Source organism: Physella acuta, unplaced genomic scaffold (genome assembly GCF_028476545.2).
Source record: "Physella acuta isolate Inbredline_101_S28 unplaced genomic scaffold, ASM2847654v3 ptg000291l, whole genome shotgun sequence".
NCBI classification, from domain to species: domain Eukaryota; kingdom Metazoa; phylum Mollusca; class Gastropoda; family Physidae; genus Physella; species Physella acuta.
The window spans coordinates 1,192,871-1,215,415 of record NW_026731810.1 but is presented as its reverse complement, the minus strand read 5'-3'; the positions used below and the strand labels follow the sequence as shown (position 1 = coordinate 1,215,415).

General features: G+C 33.8%; 1 protein-coding gene across 1 annotated transcript in view; it reads left to right on the top strand.

The window, feature by feature from the left end:
* The window catches only part of LOC131939743 (furin-1-like), a 53,073-nt gene extending 32,738 nt beyond the window's left edge, over positions 1–20,335 (top strand). Inside the window, exons 4-18 of the mRNA XM_059298225.1 lie at positions 2,379–2,495; positions 3,851–3,985; positions 5,238–5,314; positions 5,910–5,998; positions 6,868–7,040; positions 7,315–7,527; positions 7,913–8,013; positions 8,946–9,049; positions 9,434–9,551; positions 9,924–10,765; positions 11,240–11,370; positions 12,400–12,450; positions 13,617–13,720; positions 14,374–14,573; positions 17,098–20,335. Coding sequence (XP_059154208.1) covers positions 2,379–2,495; positions 3,851–3,985; positions 5,238–5,314; positions 5,910–5,998; positions 6,868–7,040; positions 7,315–7,527; positions 7,913–8,013; positions 8,946–9,049; positions 9,434–9,551; positions 9,924–10,765; positions 11,240–11,370; positions 12,400–12,450; positions 13,617–13,720; positions 14,374–14,573; positions 17,098–17,426 — 2,784 coding nt within the window. The 3' untranslated portion in view covers positions 17,427–20,335. The remainder of the gene's footprint in view (positions 1–2,378; positions 2,496–3,850; positions 3,986–5,237; positions 5,315–5,909; positions 5,999–6,867; positions 7,041–7,314; positions 7,528–7,912; positions 8,014–8,945; positions 9,050–9,433; positions 9,552–9,923; positions 10,766–11,239; positions 11,371–12,399; positions 12,451–13,616; positions 13,721–14,373; positions 14,574–17,097) is intronic.
* The last annotated feature ends 2,210 nt before the right edge of the window (positions 20,336–22,545 follow it).

Here is a 22,545-nt window from a genome sequence, read left to right as displayed (position 1 = left end):
TTAATTCATTTACTAGCGGTACTGACCAGTCAATTCGACTTATGTTAATTAATTCCAATGCTAGCCGTGTTAATATAATCTTTGTAAAGTCTTTTAAAGTGTCCACAAAAAAACAACAAAAAACAAACAAACAAAAACAAACAGAAACAAACAAACAAACCCACAGGAGGTCAAAGCAAAACATTTTCTTGGCTAGACACTGTAGTGTAATCAACATTAGCAGCATATTATGAGTTAATTTGCTGGCCTTACCACGTGGCTATCATAAATATGTGTAAAGAAGCATTTACTATCGCTAATTGATTAGCGAACGAGAATCGATTACCCATGATTTAATGTCGATTTTTTCAGAACTCGTAAAGAACTGACTGATCAAAATCTTGTAACAAATTGTGTATTCTCTCCCATTATGTGTGATTGTGTCGGATGACTGATGAGCTGCATTTGGATAATATAGATTGGCCTACAGCCAGCGTATCTGTTGTATTGTACTTGGTGGGTGTTCATTTCTTGGTGTATCAGATGGCGGCCTATTCACTGTATGTGTCAGGTATATGTGTGCGTAGGGGGGGGGAGATGGGCTAACACGACTGCTAATTTTGAGGCGCAACTACACATTTCGTCGCCTTGGGCGGTTTATTTACTGTGCTATAAAAAAATACATTAGAAGTTTTACAGCACTAGAAAAAAAGAATAACTGCATGGGCTGGATTACTCCCACCGCTAATGTACAGCCTCTTCCCTACCCCGCACAGATGTTTACACAGGGAAGTGCATTGTCGCCGAACCTTTCGTCTTACTGTACCGAATTCAACCCTCCCCGCTTTTCCCTTACACGTCCAGTAACTATGACAACTTCGTGTTTTCTTTTTCCAAACTAGCTGTTCGTATTCTAATTATGCCTGTCAGTTTTTATGATAGATCATTTTTTCAGCAACCCGTATAAATTAGTTTTACATACCGTATATCCTGCATTTCCATTTTGATTTTGTTTTAGGGAAATCCAACTCTTTCTTACACTGGCTGCGAGTTTTTAGGCCTACATTACATAAGCACACCTCAGTATTTATATACATTTAAAAATAAACTCGCCGTATCGCCCAGTAGATAAGAACTTCCCATTTCCTCCTAAGCAAAGCCAGACAAGCCATGAGATTCACGCATTGACACGTAGCACAAGGCTCCCATTGTTCTAGTCATGCCGTGGCGACCTGCCTGCTTCTCAATGGGCACATACATACACATTTCTCTAGGGGACCTACACATTTCTTTATAGGGACCTATACATTTCTTAATGGGGACCTACACATTTCTTAACAGGGACCTATACATTTCTTAATGGGGACCTTCACATTTCTTAATGGGGACCTATACATTTCTTAATGGGGACCTATACATTTTTCAATTGCTACATACCCACACATTTCTCAATTATGACCTGACAATGATTGAGTGGGATCCATCTTTTTCTCTATGGAGACCCACACATTACCAAAGCTCTATCATCAGAAGATGATCTGGGATTCATTCTCCTATCTCATTTTCCCCTTCATTTCATCAGATTTTCATTAGATCATTTTTAATTACCTTTCATGTAATCATCTGGAATCATCTTTTTAAAAAAAAAATTATCTTTTCATTTACAAAAAAAATCTATAATCAACATTGAAGTTGTGTTATGAAAAATTGATGACGTAATGAAATTTTGCAATACCCCTTATAATATTCTTACAACAATCTTGGAAATTTTTTTTGGTCCTGCCTATTCTAAAACTTCTTAAATAAAACACTGGGCCAGCCTGTGTGGATATATTCTCATGGTGTTTAAACCACCTTTAGCTGTGGTTTAGGCTGATGGTGTTCTACTTAAATGCTGCAGCAAGATTTGTACTAGAAGGTTGACACCATTAAGGTTGTGATAAATGGTGTTTAAACCACCTTTAGCTGTGGTTTAGGCTCATGGTGTTCTACTTAAATGCTGCAGCAAGATTTGTACTAGAAGGTTGACACCATTAAGGTTGTGAAAAAATGGTGTTTAAACCACCTTTAGCTGTGGTTTAGGCTCATGGTGTTCTACTTAAATGCTGCAGCAAGATTTGTACTAGAAGGTTGACACCATTAAGGTTGTGATAAATGGTGTTTAAACCACCTTTAGCTGTGGTTTAGGCTCATGGTGTTCTACTTAAATGCTGCAGCAAGATTTGTACTAGAAGGTTGACACCATTAAGGTTGTGATAAATGGTGTTTAAACCACCTTTAGCTGTGGTTTAGGCTGATGGTGTTCTACTTCCATGCTGCAGGAATATCTGTACTAGAAGGTTGACACAATTTAAGACATGAATTTCGTTAATCAGGTGACCTATTTGTTTTCTTTCCAGGTAAACTGGGTGGAACAGCAGGTTGCAAAGTCCCGCAAGAAAAGAGATTTCCACCCACGAGAGGTTGCGGAACAGATGAGTGTGACAGATCCTAACTGGAAGAACCAGTGGTACCTGGTGAGTCAGTACTTAAGGCTGAAGTGTGTGACTTTATTATTAAACTTATCGACTGCTTAAGGATGTATGTGCCTAGGTTATTATTTTAAAGGACTGTTGGGTCTATGTTGTTTATGGTTGTATGTGACAATTTTATTACTTTAGGTTGGGGTTGTGTATGGTTTTATGTGACTATTTTATTACTTTAGATGGATGGTGTTTATGGATGTATGTGACCATTTGATTGCTTTAGATTGTGCTGTTTATGGTTGCATGTGACCATTTGATTGCTTTAGATTGTGCTGTTTATAGATGTATGTGATCATTTTATTGCTTTAGATTGTGCTGTTTATGGATGTATGTGATCATTTTATTACTTTAGATTGTGCTGTTTATGGATGTATGTGATCATTTTATTACTTTAGATTGTGCTGTTTATGGATGTATGTGATCATTTTATTACTTTAGATGGGTGCAGTTTATGGATGTATGTGATCATTTTATTACTTTAGATGGGTGCAGTTTATGGATGTATGTGATCATTTTATTACTTTAGATTGGTGCAGTTTATGGATGTATGTGATCATTTTATTACTTTAGATGGGTGCAGTTTATGGATGTATGTGATCATTTTATTACTTTAGATGGGTGCAGTTTATGGATGTATGTGACTGTTATTGATTTAAGCGCTATCTGATGCTGCTAGCTCATCCCAAACATTAGTGCAGTAGTTTTTTATTGTGTTTGCTCTTATAATGTTACACTCAATTATTCCCAGGGCTTATGTTGATATTAAAAGTTAGCAAACAGATCTGTTTAGAGCAACACCTAACTTGCTATTGACAGATATAATGTGTAAACATGTTTAGTTTGTCTCTAGGGTGTGTGTATGTGGGGGGGGGGGGGGGTGTTTGTATGGAGAACAGCTGCTGTTGATGAAAACAGGTGTCTTATTTCAGTTAGCCATTATGGTTATGACCTGTTTAATTACCATTTTGTAAAGCTTTTTTTTTCATAGCAAGATGTAAATTGTTCATTAATTTCTACCATATTGCGTGTAAAGTGCATGCTGTGGTCAGTAACATGCTGGACGGATAAGCAAACAAGCTCTTTTTATTTTAAAGCATTTTCCATTGTTTACTAATTTATTATATTCAAACATCAAGGAAAATATTTATGAAAATATGGTTAGGTGTAAAAATTAAAGCAAAATTTAAAGTACAACTCCTGTTTTTAGTGAATATTTTCTTGTATGAAACATTAAAGATTATTAAATTAAATTTCTTAAATGAAGAATAGTCGCATTAAGTGTAAGTGTTATCAAATGAATGTGTGTAAACTATGTAACTTATGCAATGTTTTCACTCTTGTATCAGAATAGGGGAGCTTATGGTGGCAATGATATGAATGTGCTGGAAGCCTGGAAGCTGGGCTATACAGGAAAAGGTATCGTGGTCACTATACTGGACGATGGCTTGGAGAGAACACACCCGGACTTGGTGAAAAATTATGTAAGTCTTTTTCTAGTATGATTCAAGTTTTGGAAGTGGTGTTTAGAAATTGGAATTCTTTGTAGTTGTTGTATTGACTTAAATGTTAAAACTAGCAGTGTGTTAAAAATGCATTGTTCACTGAAGTAATTTTCAAAATTGGGAGACATAGCTTACTAGCACTAGCGGAGGCATAAAAAGCTTCACAGAAATGTGGAAAAACATAAAAAATACTGCTACAGCTAAGTTAAAGTAAAAACTATATCCCTCTGGAAACATAGTTTAAAGTGACCTTATGCAATATACAGCTAGCCCATCATCTAATCTTAATCTCTCCTTTTATGTGTAAGAGGATAGCAGAGCCAAGAATTTTTATTTCAGTGATGGTGCATTGCTCAAAAGTTTACTACAAGTTCACAACGTAATATTAAATTTATCTACAAGAAGTTAAAAGTATATACTAACCTACATTAAATTGCAAATTTTAAGTCATTGAAAGAATTCCCTCCTTCATAATTTTTCATTGGTTGTACCTCCATGGTATTTTTTTTTTTTCAAAATAGTAGTTGAAATATTTATGTTTTTTTACCTCAAGTTTACATTGAAAATAAAAAACAACTAATGAGAAATTCAAATGATAAATATTGTTTTTTAAATCAAATAAAAAAAACATAATCTATTTCCTCAATAGTTATGTCCTGGATTTGTAGCCTACCTTTTGCTAACTTATTCATGTAGAAATCATGGTTGCTTGCTTAAGGTAATCACAGAGAACATGACAGGTAACGAGCCTTGATCACCTGTTTAATCAGACATACAGGCATCTAATTAGGTCAGATTAGCCTGTTCTTCTATACAAGGTTATTTTCATCAAGTCAGAGATTTGGCCATGGAAAAGAAATCTATATTAAAGGGAAATAGTTTTTTAATCTTTTTTACTTGGGTTAAAAATTTAATGCAATAATTTTGCTAATCTGTCTTTTGAAACCATTAATTTTTATTTTTCCCATTCCCTGTAATCCTTCAGTTATTTAAAAAAAAATTGGCCTTGAGTGATGGATTCATTTTTTAAAATTGAACTTTAAAAATTTCTCATTTATGAAAGTTGTTTTATTGGTAGAGAAATGTATCATTGGTGCCAGATGTTATATAATATTATTTTGTGTTTTCACATCAGCTGCTAAAACCTTGTTTGGTGAAGTCTCATTAGGAAAGTATCATAACAAAATATGTCATGTATTATGTACTGATATTGTTTACTAATGTAATCTAGGACCCCTATGCAAGTTACGATGTAAATGACCATGACAGTGATCCCATGCCAAGATATGATCCCTCTAATGAAAACAGGTAAGGAGAACACACATTTGTATTTTTTGTTAAAGAATCAATGTTCTAGCAATATATATATATATATATATATATATATATATATATATATATATATATATATATATATATATATATATATATATATATATATATATATAATATATATATATATATATATATATATATATATATATATATATATATATATATAGGTGGTTTGTAGTAGGTTGGGTAGGAGTCGGTGTGGTCAAGTTGGTAAAGCTCATGGTTGCTAAACCAAAAAGTCTCGAGTTCGAACCCTCTTGCAGATGAGGCTCATTAGTTGGGGCAGCCACTCTTCTAGGAGAGATAGCTCCAAAATCAAACAACTGCTGCCTTGTAGTTCTTGGTTGGACAAAAAAAATCCAAAAAGAAAAGCAGGCTGAAATCAGAGTCAATGGCCTCAACGGCACATAACCAGTTGACAAGTATACTTAATTGTGTTGGAGGGGATTCCTTCCAACACTAAAATTAAAAACAAAGAAGAAGAAGAGTAGATGGAGTAATTTATTTTTAATCTTTGTGTTAATTATGACATACTGTACCCTTGTATTATAATTATTCTGATATTCAGGCATGGAACCAGATGTGCAGGGGAGGTGTCGGCTGAGGCCAACAATACACACTGTACTATTGGTATAGCACCGCATTCTAGGATAGGGGGTAAGTTTGCTCAGAACTGTTTAATACATTTAGTTAAAAAAAATGATTTTCTGTTGCTTTAAACAGATACTTGAAATTTTTTTTTTAACAGTGATTTGAGAAATTTTATTTTCAAGATTTGTACCTGAGTACTCTTAAAGTATAGAAAACAGCTGTGTCTATTGGGTATAGATTATGATTATATCAGTCATTGTTTGTTATATGCAGATATACTTCATTGCCCCTGGGGAGCAAAAGGCTGCAGTCATACTTCTCCATCGGACTCTGTTTTTAGCGACTCTCTTTATATTGCGCCCATGTAAGCCTGACAGACCTTGTCTCATTTTCTGCGGTCCTTCTCGGGGATTTCCTTAGCCGGCCAACTTTCCTCTTCCTCTGGTAATCCAGTCTACAGCTTTCTTTACGATATTGTCCTCTGCCCTTCTCAGGGTATGCCCTATCCATCCCTATTTGCAGGATTTAATGTCCCTGTCTATGGCTGTTGATTGGTGTGTTGCCACATACACAGATAAAACCTCTCTATTTTAACACTATTACTTTTCATGATAAAGTTGGCTATAAAGATTATGTTTATAGAATAAAATAAAAAAAAAAATGCTCTGACTTGTTTACACGAGTGAGAATGTGAAAATAAAATATGCATTGACTTGTTTACAGGAGTGAGAAGATGGTGAGGTCTATGATGCAGTAGAAGCAGCATCCCTGAGCTTTAATGAAACATATGTGTAAAATAAAATGTGCATTGACTTGTTTACAGGAGTGAGAATGTTAGATGGCGAGTTCTATGATGCAGTAGAAGCAGCATCCCTGAGCTTTAATGAAACATATAAAATATGTGTAAAATAAAATATGCATTGACTTGTTTACAGGAGTGAGAATGTTAGATGGTGAGGTCTATGATGCAGTAGAAGCAGCATCCCTGAGCTTTAATCGCAGCCATGTGGATATCTACTCAGCTAGCTGGGGGCCTGATGATGATGGTAAAGTTGTTGATGGTCCTGGCAAGCTGGCCAAAAGTGCATTCATCAATGGTATCTTACATGTAAGCGGTTTTGTTTTGAAGAGCATACATCAATGTTATCACATAACTAAACAAGTTTAGTTTTTCAAGTCTGATGTGAAAGCCACAATTTTAGCTAATATTGAATTCACAAATTATAGAGTATTATAATAAGGTAGAATTTAATTCAATACAAACACATCATGTACCAATAGCCAATAATAACATTTTGTCAAATATGTACAATTTATTGTGTGATTAAGTTTAAAGATTTATATGAACACCTTAATTTAAAATTTGAATAAATATGTTTCAGGGCAGAGATGGTAAGGGGTCAATATTTGTGTGGGCCTCTGGAAATGGAGGCAGTGCTCAGGACTCCTGTAACTGTGATGGCTATGCCAACAGTATCTACACCTTGTCCATCAGCAGTACATCAGAGAATGGAGTCAAACCCTGGTACCTAGAGGAGTGCTCATCTACCCTAGCCACCACCTACAGCAGTGGGGGATTCAATGAGAAGCAGATTGTAAGCTGGTTTATACATAGGTTTCGTCTTGATATTGGTGGTACAAATATCCTATGTTTTTAAAACTTCAATAATATTGGGTCTTTGCTAGTGGTTTGAAACGTAGCCATTGTTGTAGTCTTTGAGCTTTTTTGGACAAGCAGTAGTTATTGCCAGTTTCTAATAAAAACTTAACTTGAAAACACTCTTGTAATGCACAGCAATAATGCATAAAAGTTTAAAACACTAACTCATTAGAAATGCTTGTAATTATTATCAACCTACCTGATGTCTTTTTTATAATGTAAATTAAAAATAATTTCATAATGTTTTTTATTGTGTGCCATTTATTATTAATTGATCATGAACAAAGTGGCTTCCATTAATGTTATTGATCCACTTCCAGGCCTCCACAGACCTGCATGAAAAATGTACAATCACCCACACTGGAACATCAGCTTCAGCTCCTCTTGCTGCAGGGATGGTAGCTTTGATCTTAGAGGCCAAGTAAGTCTCATGTTTATTTTTTTGTAGGTTTTTATTGTTGCAAGTTTATTGCGGCTTCCAGAGAAACTTTCAGAAATATTTAATCCTGTTATCAGTTTATCAGTATCGTTTGTTTACAAAACATCAACAACAGAGGTGGTAAGTTCATGACAGCTGATCATATTTCATCAACATGGTTGTTAAGAACAAAATTTGAAAGAAAAGTTACGACAATTTAAAAAAGCAGATCCCTTCCAACATCATTTTAGAAAAACATTTGAAACTGACTGATTGTGAAATTCCATCCTGATGGCACACCGTCTTGAAGTGGTGGAAGGGCTTGTGTGCCCCAGTTAGCCCCAGAGCTATGTCAGCGCTTTTCAAAAAGATTTTGATTCAGTAGAAATATTTAAGCAAGCCTGCAAAGAAGTGCTTGTAAGAAAAGTGCCCAACAGGAAGCTCTGGATTACAGATGATACATGACAGAAGGTGGAAGAAAGACAGACTTGGAGGTGGATAATTCTTGAAGAACTGGAGACAGCAGGGATGTCTTGGGAGACTGCAAAATTAACAGCTGGGGACTGGACAAAATGGGAGAGTATTGTTGAGGACCCATGTCAAGCATATGAAATTGTAGACTACCTAGCAGAAAAGGCAGGAAACAAAAGCAGCTATGGGCAACATATACTAAGCTGTTGAAGCTAACTAAATTGGTAGCAAAGTAATTTCAAATAGAAAACTACTTGCATCAATTGTTGTTTATATTACACAGTTTATTTCTTCAGAGGTTTTTTTTTTATTGGATTTGATTTCCTATTACAAAATCTGTTTAGTTAGTGTTGTTTTTGATATATAGATGTAATTCATCTTTAAAAATTTTTAAAAGTAATATTTTTGTATTGAATATAAAAAAAATTGAAGCCATGAAAAATTGAATTTATTCCTCTCATCAGCAAAGACCTGACATGGAGGGATGTTCAGTACATCACACTCATGACAGCCAGACCTGACCCAATCAGAGATGGACAATGGGTGACCAATGGAGTGGGTAGAAAAGGTCGAGTCACCATGATATATTTACATACAGTATAACTTGTAAAATTAAGCATTGTTTATTCACATAAATCAATTCAAATGTAACTGGAAGATACCACTGTTTTAGGTCTCATAATATTTATAAAAGCAACATAGTCTGTAAATCATTACAGAAGTAGACGAGTTCTTTTCTCTCAATTATCTCCTTGTCAAGGAGTTGTATGTCAGGCTTGTAGAATGTTATTGGGTTACCACTCTTATACTAGCACCATTCATACAAAATACATATGACAGTGGGCTTATGATGGTCATAGAATCAGCCAGTTTCTCAATTTTCAAAATTTTATTGATTGATTTCTAATACACCAAACCCCATATACTTAACTAGAGGCTTTCTAAATTTCAGTGAGCCTGCGTTATGGATATGGTCTGATGGATGCCCTAGAAATGGTCAAGTTGTCTTTGTTATGGATCAATGTGCCAGAAAAGCAGGAATGTTTGACTGAATCCGATGTGCATAATGTGTATGTCTTGTTGTTCATCTAATTGTTACTGTAGATGTATTATTTTTAATAAACACATTTTTAAAAAAAATTTTCAGTTAAGGAAAAAAATCACCAAAACAAGTTGACTTTTCAATATTTTTTTTATGGTTTGGCCAGTAATTATCTTAGGCTTTATTGTTTTATATACACCTATTTATGTACACTTACTATCTATTAAATGACAAAATAATTTCTTTTTAAAAAAAATTTGGTCTAATACAGTAATAGTTTTTATACCGATTTGTTATTTATTAATCTAAAATAAAAAACAATGTGCTGTACAAATTTAGTTGAAATTTAATATTCTCTGACTTAACCTGGTTCACATTCTTCTCTCTGACATTGTTAAAGTGCCTTGATGTCCCACAACAAATTCAAGAGTGAGATCCATGTTGACGGCTGCAAGGGCACACCTACAGAAGTGAACTATCTGGAGCACGTACAGGCCAAGATCTCCCTCACATATGACGTCAGGGGCAGCGTCATCATCTACCTGACCTCCCCCATGGGCACAAGGTCAATGCTGCTACCCCACAGGCCCAATGATGCCAACCCTGGGGGTTTTGATGACTGGCCGTTCCTGTCAGTTCACTTCTGGGGGGAGAACCCACGTGGTGTGTGGTTACTGGAGATTGAAGATGCTGAATCTTATAGTTCTAAAGGAGGTGAGTTCTGTCTGTTGTCTTGTCCATCATACCCACGTGGTGTGTGGTTACTGGAGATTGAAGATGCTGAATCTTATAGTTCTAAAGGAGGTGAGTTCTGTCTGTTGTCATCATACCCACGTGGTGTGTGGTTACTGGAGATTGAAGATGCTGAATCTTATAGTTCTAAAGGAGGTGAGTTCTGTCTGTTGTCTTGTCCATCATACCCACGTGGTGTGTGGTTTCTGGAGATTGAAGATGCTGAATCTTATAGTTCTAAAGGAGGTGAGTTCTGTCTGTTGTCTTGTCCATCATACCCACGTGGTGTGTGGTTACTGGAGATTGAAGATGCTGAATCTTATAGTTCTAAAGGAGGTGAGTTCTGTCTGTTGTCATCATACCCACGTGGTGTGTGGTTACTGGAGATTGAAGATGCTGAATCTTATAGTTCTAAAGGAGGTGAGTTCTGTCTGTTGTCTTGTCCATCATACCCACGTGGTGTGTGGTTTCTGGAGATTGAAGATGCTGAATCTTATAGTTCTAAAGGAGGTGAGTTCTGTCTGTTGTCTTGTCCATCATACCCACGTGGTGTGTGGTTACTGGGAATTGAAGATGATGAATATTATAGTTCTAAAGGAGGTGAGTTTTGTATGTTGTCATCATACCCTCGCGGTGTGTAATTACTGGGAATTGAAGATGATGAATATTATAGTGCTAAAGGAGATGTGCTCTGCCTGTTTAAAACTTTTGTTTTGTGGTAGTCTTAAGCGTTTTTTTTAATTCACATTGGACTGGGATAAAACATTTAGGGTAATATTTGTTCTATTCACAAAATCTTCTCACAAACGAAATGAAAAAATGGGCTAACAAGTAGTTATTGAAAGGTTCATGTCTTTTCTATTATTAATTGGTTGAAATGCAGTCTTTAATATACAGCAACAAAGTAAAATCATTGACAATAGTTACTGACTAATATACCAAAGTGTATTGATGCTGTAATTAGTTTTGTTGCATCATATACAGGTACCCTGCTGGGCTGGTCTCTAGTGTTGCATGGTACCAAAGAGCAGCCTGTCCACCTGAAGAATGAAACAGGTAAACAGGCCCCACCAAGTACACAGATGCCTTCAAGTAAAGAGTTCACAACCACAAATGTAAGTAGACTCTACATGAAACCTACTATTTTTCTGTCAGTATTTGGTTAGCTTGAGCGCTGGTGTAAACAATTATTGAGCCACTGTTCAAGGAGAATTATCAAGAGTGAATTAATGAAAGCCATTTTGCATTGTATTCTAAATTGTATTCCACCCAGTGAGGGGTGATGGTGGGTTTTCTGCCCACATATATAAATATGTATTTTCATATAATAGTAGGGGTGGCACTTACAGGACTATAAAATTGTTTTTACTTTCTTGAATACAAAGTATAGAGAAAGTATTGTTATGTGCAAAAAATCAAAATCAATATTTTGATACATCTTAACATCTTACACTTCCCTGAGTCAGACAAAGTTAGTTTTGCAATTTTGTCTGTCTGTGTGTCTGTAAACATGATAGCTTGAGAACTAGTTATGTTGACAAAATTTCATTTATTAATATTATATTTAATTTGTAGTTCTGTATAAACTTAAAGCAAGTTCCAGTAACCAGATGTCGTTCTTACTCTACTCCCATGACCCAAAGTGATATTTTACTCTATTTCCGGTTTCTAAAATGCTGATAAATTGAGTACTGTTTCATTTAACTGTTTCGAACTCAAGACGAAATTTTAAACATAGGCATAAAATCTTATTCTCTTGATTCGCTCAAATTTTGATTGATTGGTGGTGAACTGAAGTATTACATTACATTATTCCCTTACATTATTCCCTTACATTATTCCCTATTTCTGACAAAAATATCACTTCCATCGGACCGATTTCTAGGCTCGATGACAATTATTGTGACATAAAATGTGGCGGAATTACAAGTTCAATTAACATTTTAAAAATCACTCAATGTTTCTTTTATAAAGCACTAATTTTCCACTCTATTATACACACGTTGTTTATGTTCATTTGGTGCACAATTCTTTCTTAAACACAACTCTGTTTTATTTAAAAAATGTAATATACAAGAAAGATTAAGGGAGATTACTCCTGCTTTATTGATTAACTTTTTAATTACTAAAATTATTTTAAACAGAATAGCATTGCGCTGAAAAAAAGAATTCAACAACTAATGAACACAAATAGTGTGAGTATAATAGAGCCAAAAAGTACTACTTTCAAAAGTAAATATTTATTACCTTTTTGAGAAATTAGAAATAGTGTAAAGTACTACTTCCGGTCATTGGGAATCACTCAAAATTTGAAAGAAACAGGCTAATAAGATCAGATATCTATGTATGAAATTTAATGTAGCTGACTTAAACAGTTGTCATGTTATTTATTATTTTAGTATTTCTAGAAATTAGAAATAAAGTACCACTTCAGGATATTGGAAGTTTCTAAAAACTGAAAGTAATCTTAGTACAAGCTCTTATGCTTGTATTTGAATTTTTGTCTACGTAACTGAAACAGTTCTCAAGTTTTCGTGTTTCCACGGAAATAAAGTACCATTTCTGATTACTGGAAAATGTTCAAAAGTTGATAGAAACATGTGCATACAATCTTATACTTTTATGTGGAATTTTATCTAACTTACTTTAATGGTACTTAAGTCATATAAAATTTGGTCAAAATAATTGAAATGACACTCCAGTTATTGTGTATACAGACACACACAGAGGGACAGGGTGGCAAAACTGATTTTTCCGGCTCTGGGGGTTTATAAAACGTCAAAATTTGTCAAAAGCTCAATTTTGATTTTTGCCCAATTTAAATGCATCCATTATATTCCTTACACAATATAGTAGGGAGGTGTAAATCTGTAAAAACTTAAAATTTCATTGAGTTTTTCTGCATGATAACAATACTTTCTCTATACTCTGTATACAAAAAAGTAAAAGGGTTCACCACTCTAAAAAGTTTGGGAACCTTTGTTCTAAATTAGTATACCCTAATCACTGCGGTAGTGGCATAGGTGGGGTGAATCTGTGGAGATTTAGTTTGTATTTAATTAACAATCGTTTGTAAATGGGGGTGGTAGATTTTGAATCAAGTCTTCCCCAGGTGCTAAAAAGTGATCTGTTTCTATCTCATTATACCATGTTATGACTTATTAAAAATTGCTTTACACTGGCTCATCCCATAGGTTAGCACTATTAAGTTTTGTGCACTTCAGCAGTTTAATATATTTTTACAATTATTTTATGTTAAACTTTGTTAACTATATTTTGGTTTTTCCATCATTGCACATTAGAAAACATGTACATTTTAAAGGGTATTTGAGCATGAATTGTATATTTGTGCGTATGACAGGTAAACCAGCCCATACGATGCCATGAAGAATGTGATGGCTTCTGCTCTGGTCCTGAGGCTCATGATTGTCTTAAATGCAAGCATTTTCGTATTGGCCCAACCAGGTCAGTAGACAGTTTTTTATTGTAGATTTTGTCATTGACGTCAACTTATTAAACTAAGGTTGAATTCTTTTTGAAATGAGCTTCAGCTTTTGAGCATTGTGATGTTAGTTTTTTAATCTGGTGTCAGTGTAGGCTAAAGATTTTTTTGTTTACATAAAATTATATGATTTTATTACCCAAGCCCAAATGTTCATACATTTCCACTTTTGTATCTTACTACAAATTGTATGAATATATTACAAGTTTAAAAAAAATAAGAACTTAACATTTTACTGATCTCCTTTTTTATTACTGTGCTGCTCCTGGTACAAAGTTCCTACAATGTTCTCATCAGTCTATGGGTATGATAATTTGTCTGGTACAAAGTTCCTACAATGTTCTCATCAGTCTATGGGTATGATAATTTGTCTGGTACAAAGTTCCTACAATGTTCTCATCAGTCTATGGGTCTGATAATTTGTCTGGTACAAAGTTCCTACAATGTTCTCATCAGTCTATGGGTATGATAATTTGTCTGGTACAAAGTTCTGACAATGTTCTGACCAGTCTATGGGTATGATAATTTGTCTGGTACAAAGTTCCGACAATGTTCTCATCAGTCTATGGGTGTGATAATTTGTCTGTATTTAAAGCTCTCTGTTTAACCCCCCCAGTGTGTGTGTGCCCTCATGCCCTGACGGCTACTACACGTCCCTAGAGATGTGCCTGCCTTGTGAGATCAGCTGCTCCACCTGCAACGGTCCCATGCTGACCAACTGCCTTTCCTGCCCCCTGGGCCACCAGCTACAGAAGGACAAGCTCAAGCTAGACCAGTGGATCTGCTCCTCTGACTGCCTGCCTGGGTTCTTCCTCAGTAAGAAATTGCACAGCCTCTATTTTTCTTGTTGTAACAGCATTGTCAACATGTACCCTGTTGATAGTCCATCTTACCATTACAATAACCCTAACCCACCTTCACATTCGTATAACCACCAAAACTTTGATTTTTTGAGTCCGTACCCAGATATATTTTATAACCACCTCAACGCTCAGATGGAATTGTATTTTGAGCAGTTGAAAAAGTCAAGCCATGAGTTAGATTATAAAACATCTCTGTGCAACTTCATGCCTGAAGTTTGTAAAACACAAAGAGCCGCCAGATTTCTGGATTTCTCTGAAGGCTCAGATCTCCCACAGAATCCATACCTCACCTCAGATCTTATTCAAATGTGTAGTCAGTGTTTTGACAGCTGCTTTGGTTTTAATAAGTAGTTTTTCTATACTTTTGTTTGTAGATTAATGCAGAATATAAAGTAATGAAAAGTTTTTTTTGCCAATTTGCCACTGGGGCTTTATTGGCTAAAATGGTTAAGGGGAACTACTAACCATTTGGATAGGGGAGCTAATATAAAGAGCTAGTACTGTATAAATAACAGTACAAGCAGGCTTACAGTAGGTTCAACAATCTAATGGAGGATTCTTTCTTCATCTTTACTATTGCTTAAGATTTTTTAAAACTTTTAAACAAAATAAGTTAGATCAGAGTTTCATATAATAGACGAAAACAAATTTTTTCAATTTTTTGATTGAATTTTTTAAAAACACAGTCAAAGCTAAGATATACAAATAGTGCTTTGCATTATTCTTAAAACAAAAATGATGGAAAATATTTTCTCATTGTGAATTACTCTATTTACCTTTTAGCATTGAAAGGTGCACGTAAATTTGTGGTACTTTCTGTTTTACATTTTGTCTATTCTGGGAAGAAATTACATTTTAATGTTTTCTAAAAAACATTTTTTCATTAATTTTCTCATGTTAAACCCATTTGCTGCTGTTAAAGTTCATCTTGTCTTGCCTCAAGGAATTCATTTTTTATCAAGGGATTCATTTTTTATCAAGGAATTAATTTTTAAACATTTAATTCAACTAATTAGCATGTTACGGTACAACTAAAAAATTTATATCTATGCAGGTTACTATTTTTTTCCAAACATATAAAGACAAAATTTGAAGAAAAGCAACTATTATTTGCATAATAAATGTTTATTATTATTATAAGTATATTTCACAATAATATTACATACAGTATAATATAACATACAGTATAATTACAGTATAATAAAACGGTTGTATTCACGTTGAGACATACTCATCATCTGCTTATGGGATTAGAAATCTATAACTAACGAGACATGCTTGTCATGCAGCAAAAGAGTTAACAGTAGATCCAGCACTAAATTAGTTCTTCCAATTTTATGTTTTTTATTTTCTACTGCCTGAATCACGCTTTGCAGTGCACTCCCTTATTTATGTTTTACTGAATGCTTTTATTCATTGTTTTAGACTGTATTAACTCAGGTTGCAAAAAATAGCAATTGTATATTTTGTGTTTATGCTGAGTTATTTAAGTACTGAACTAAATGCAGGAGCCTATCAAACAAATGTTGCATTCCATCGTCTACTTACAATTTCTATAACATCAATTTTTGTTTAACATCAATTATTTTAATTACATCAACATTCCATATTGTAAATTGTTAAAGAACAAAAGAATTTCATTTAGAAGCTACCTCTGTATTTGTTTTACATATATTTATATATACTTAGTTTTCACTTTTTTTAACACCTAAAAAACCTAACAGTATTTTAAATGGGGCTTGAAAGATTAACTAACAAAAAATACTCTTCATATAAATGCTTTTAGCAAAATACCACCTTGAAGCGTTTTTTCTTTATTTCTGTTTGTTAGTTAAAAATTATGATACATTTATTTGACTTCTATTTTTATTGTATATTGCTTCACTGTTATAAAACTAACACATTTTTGGGAACTATTTCTTATGTTCCATATCCAAAATTCTGTTTTTCTTGTTTAGATTTCGATGTCTTAGTTTTATGTTTAAATTTGATCTTTCATTTCTGCACAATAGATATTTTCTTGTGAAAGTATTGTGATCTGTTTTAGCGCTGTTTTAATACTCAATAAACATTCTATATATAATGAACCATTTGACTGAGAGTTCAGTTGGTTGCATGGAGTAGTAAATAGTTGTAAGTAGATTAGGTTAGTAAAACTTGTATTCATATACCCTGATGTAGTGTTTTGTAGATTTGCATATTATTATTGAAATGTGTCTTAACGATGATTTGCATGTTTTATAATTACAGCATGTATAAAACTTATAACTTTAGACTGCATGGAAGTATAATTATAATTAGAAATCTAAGTTCTGTTGTTGTGATTTTTATTGTTGTGCATTTTGTTCCTTGCATGCCTTAAACATTGATTTTCTGGGTTGTCATGCATGCATTTACATTGTCCAGTTTCACATTTAACCCTCTGAATGCTAACTATCTCCTCACTGGTTTAATGAAAAATTTCTTGTTTCCATCAGGCACCAACTCCTGTCTGCCATGCCATGGCAGCTGCAGAGAGTGCGACACATCAAGTGCCAACTGTCGGTCGTGTCTTGTGGGCTACTCTTTGGTTGGCAATGTCTGTAAGAAGGATATAAAGGACTCTGGTATAGAGAGTATTTTAGTCTTAGTCTTGGTTTTGTTTTTCTCTACATTTGTTATCTCATCCATATTATTTTTAATCTACTATTCACGACAATATGGTTATTTATGCTGGGCAAATAAAAAACATTACTTACAAGTGCCGCGAGAAGATGACAAGGATGCTGTTGTACACCTGACATACAGTGATGAAGTGGATGAGTGATGTTATACACGGATAATGTTGATTACATGGGTGTGTGTGAATCTGTTGAATCTTATTAAACTTTGGCGAGAATATGTCTATAAAGCCTGTCTTAGTGAATTAGCTATTGGAATATACTATTACTGTATAGTTTCATCTTGAGATAAGAACTTAGAATATTTGTTGACTGTTGTATAACTGATAAGTCACCGTTCAATTGTTAATTTCAGAACCATATCCACTATTTTCTTTGTGATGACCATTTTAAGTTTTTATGTACATAATGAGAATAATTTGTTTTTGAAACTCTATTATTAATTGATTGTGATGCTTTAAAAATGGTTTGGTACTAAGAGCATGAAAAGTGTATTATTCATAATAAAGTTAGCTGTATATATGCTTGTGTAAAAATATGAATAGAAATTCATAAAAAATTAAATTGTTTTGTGTGCAAGTTTTGGCAAAGGGAGGATATTTAGGTAAAGACAATTGTAAAAAAGAATTAAAAACAGGGTACCATACAAATTACTCTTTATGCTGTTTAGGAATTTTAAAATTGATAGTTAAAGTAAAATGCTTCTTTTCATTACAACTGTAAGGCATTGTAAATCTATGACTAGTAAACAGGGACCACCGCTTTTTATGTTAAAATTTACGTTGTCGAAGTTTAAAAGATTACCAAACAGTGACGCTGATAAAGACATAACGTACTTGTTAATATTTTTCTGAGCCAGTCGTTTATTTTTGTGAATTATTTATTGTACATAAAATAAAACACTGTTAATTGTCTACATTGATTACCAGAAAATGTATGCAATCTGAGTATTATCTTGTAGAGAAAATTTATGTCATAATATGCTTATTTTACTATATCTGCAACACTTAGAAGTATTGCAATAAAACAGGCGGCATATAATGCAATTGTTGGCTGCATATTATTAAGGCCCCTAACCGGATCAGTGTACTCATATAAATCAACTTATTTGACTAAAAATTGAAATGACTGTTCACTTTGTCAGTTGCATAATTTTGTAGAGCAGTTTTGATGCATCTAAGTCTCCCTAGCGCAATCTCTTCATAAGTCCTAGTCATCTCTGTTTTACAGATGTGTCAACTACAAGTCTAAACTTATTGAAGAGAAGAAAGAAATCTTTTATTTTATCTATAAAGTGTAATTAATTTAGAGCTTAAAAATTTTCCTTAAAAAAGAATTGGAAAACATGACAGAAATAGCATTTAGTTGTTTTTTTTCTTTCAATTTTGAGTATTGCACAGATAAAAAATTAAAAACCATTGTATATATTTGTTTGCACATTCTGTTATTATTATGTTAAAAGCTAAGCTTCCAGTTTATTTAATCAGGATTCTGCAGTGTAATTTTCTCTCATTTCATCCATCTGGATCATTGAGTTCATTTTGTTTTGCCGGGTGAAATCATGTGTTTAAACTCAATTTATCTCACTCACTAAGAATTTTTTTCTTATCTATAAAAGATGTTCTGCATATATTTTTTTTTGGATGTAGTTGAGGGTAATAAGGTGCTAACTAATATCTCAAATTAATAAAGTTAATTATTATTAAAAATATTCAAATTTGTATGTTGCGGTTCAAATAGCTTTACTACATTTTTTCATCATTTTAACTGCAATTATGTCTCAAAAATATTTTTAAAATATAGATTTAAATGAAAACTAGTTTTATTAGTAGGCCTATATTGTGAATATTCCGTAATTTTCTGTGAAAGTTGTTTCACTTTAATTCTTATTTTTGGTCTACCAAACTGTTGTGACATCCTGTTAGGTGTAGTCTGTAAACTCTGTCCCATTTTTGTGCTGTATAGCAGTACACAAATTAAAATTTTCAAGTTTAATATGTAGCCAATTAAGTGGACTAATTGTAGTCACAAAAATATTTTAGCTTGTAAAACTGCTTTTTGCGGAAGTAGCGGTGAAGTAGATTTTCAGTGGAACAAAATGTTTAGAAATGTTAGTTCTCTTACAACTATGCATTGTTTTGTTTGTCACTTGAGGTGGAAGATATTTGCAAACTAGTGCGATTACATTTTTTTAGATTGGAAAGGTAAAACTTGTATCTTTTTTTAACCTGATTTTTTTTTCTAATTACATTTTTTTTTTGGCTTTGGTACTGATTTTTTTTTTTATTTGGCTGTGAAATTTGAAATAACTATAGACATTTTACTTGATATGAGTGTGCTTGTTTTTTTTTTTCTTCAGTATAATGAATTTCTTCTGTTGGAGTCAAGTTACCCAACTTAAATTTTTTTTAGTTGAGCTTATGTTAAAATGTATAAGTTTAGCTCTAGTCCATGCAGATGAAAATTGTTTAGTTAAATCTATAGCCGGCCAGAGTGACCAGTGTTGACAGTTGCAAAACTTCTTGTCCTGGAGGTCTTGATAAAACAGAAGTGTTGGGATTTGTTGCTACGTCTTCAAGTCTAAACTACTTCAGGGCTAAATCTCAAAGTATTAACTATGTTCAACATTTCTAGGTACATTATTTTTTTAAACCTTCCTACTCGTATTTACACAGACTACAAATGTTAAAACAATTTTACATGCTGGTTATCTGTCATTAAGTATTGAGTTGATACTGTTTATTTATATCAATATATCTATATATGAATTATGAATGTATATTATACAGATACTAATAGTACTAATCCCTTTTATTCACTAAATTTTAACCAAAATTGGTTTGTAAAAAGAAGTGCTATCCCTGTAATGAATATGGTGGTACGATATGTTCTTTAAATGATGTTTATCTATTGTATGTAATGAATTTTCTTTGTATCATTGCTTATGTTCTTTGATCATTTCTTAGCTTCTGGTTGTAGCTTAGTTTGGGGCTTGTTTTCTCTACTTCATTACAAGTTGGTAACTATCTCAAATGCCATAAATCAAATGTATTCATCCGTGCCTTTGTTTTCAGTTGTTGAAACTAAAAAAAAATGACACTTTTTTTGAAGAGAAATTATTTGATCAAAACGTAATGGTGTAAACATTTTTGTTTGTTGCAGGTCAATTGATCTGTTGCACTAAGCTCCCTGTTGTAAATTCTTACTCCGTCTGATAACTAGACTTACTAGACTGTAACTGTGGTTTGGGTACATTTGAACTAACAAATGCTAAATCTAGCAAGAAATGATGATATGATTTTTTAGCCACATATTTGCTTTTCTACTAGGGTATGAAGGTCTACTTCTTGCTTCCCATTTAGCTTATTTAAAAAGCTTCATAATTCTGTTATCCTGAATACTAAGAGCAGTGATTTTGACAAATTTATGGGGATACAATATTGGCTAATCTGAATACTTAGAGCAGTGATTTTGGCAAATTTATGGGGATACAATATTGGCCTATCTGAATACTTAGAGCAGTGATTTCTGGCAAATTTATGGGGAATATATTGGCTAATCTGAATACTTAGAGCAGTGATTTTGGCAAATTTATGGGGAATATATTGGCTAATCTGAATACTTAAAGCAGTGATTTTGGCAAATTTATGGTGATACAATAATTGCTAATCTGAAGTTGACCCGAATACTTAGGGCAGTAGTTTTGTCTAATTTATGGGGCTACATTGTTGGTTAATCCTGAATACTTAAGGCAGTGGCGTGACAGCTACAATGATGTAAATCAATTCTTTTTCAACATGTTATTTCTATAGAAAAATGTGAGAGCTATTTTGTGTAGTATGAAGATTCTCATTAACATGTTTTAACTTTTTAAATGAAGGTATTAAAAGAAACTATTTTGACTACTGTGATCATAATACAAAAAATTGTAAAACCTTGTTTGTTTATTGATTTATGCGTTTTTCTTAAATGTAATGTTACAATTTGATGAAGAATACAGGGGAAATAATTGATATTTTTTATCGCACAAGGGGGACAATTAGGAAAATGTAAGAATAATCACGAAGCACAGTTACAGGTGCTACTTTTTGGATGCCACATCAGTTTTTTCTAAATCCAGCAGCCCTTTTCAGTAAGAAATACGAAAACCTGATACTTTCTTCGATATTTTTTTTTGTGGGCGGTTTTTAAAATAAAACCGAGGTCAACAAATAATCTAATTTTCCTACTGGGTTTTGATGTGTGTATTTTTAGATTAAACATTAGCCTCTGTAGTTTAGAGTAAATTTCCCTTGTGGAGTGATACTATTCTCCACTAGATTGTAACGTTCAAATTCTACGACTAACTCTGTTAACTCTATTAAAAAGTAATTTGAAAGCGTACATTTGTAAAAAAAATGTAACCGGATGCTCCCTCATTGACTCACGTGATCATCGATCAGTGGGGGTGGTACAGCTGCAGATGTCTAATCAAGGATCGCAAAGGGCAGTCTAAAGAACTTTTGAGCGATCCTTGACCACCAATGTGCGAGTGTTCAACCACAATCTGAGTTCACTGTTGTTATATTGAAGTGAGATGTGGCAGATGATGAAGACCACCATTGTTAAGTCCAGACCTATATCAACAGCTGCTTGAGAAGGATCATAAGGTCCGCTGGGCCTATACAATCAGCAACATTACCCTTTGGGAAAGTACCTGATAGTCTTATTGTGAAGAAAAACCAGGAAGAAAAAATTGGGTCAGATATGGCACACGAATCGCAAATCACCAACCGTAGTAGGGAATGAGGTGGGGCCTCAAAGGAGGGGGACCTCAAAGGAAAGAGTAAAAGAGGTCGACCAAGAAGCACCTAGCGACACGAACTTTACGCTGACAATACACGATAGGCTACATTTAAAGAGCGGCCTAGCCCAGACGACTCGAGAAATCTGTGCTTGGCGTCCCCATATACCCAACCAGTGCTGACGGGCAGTGATGATATTAGTTATGGTGGAATCAGATGGACCCAATGGCTATCGAAACTGACCCAGCAGTCTCTCCTCATTGTGCACGAAACAAACGGCAACGAATCCTGGTAGGATACTCCTTACCAGTGTTTCTTCCGGACACTGTTAAAAGTATATATTTTCTATATAAATTATATAAATTTCATTTCGTTCGGGGGGGGGGGGGGGGGCGGTAAAAAGAGATGCCTGGAAGAAACTCTGCTCCTTACAGGCTTAAAAAATTGTAATTTCTAACAAAATAAATAAGCTACTTCACAT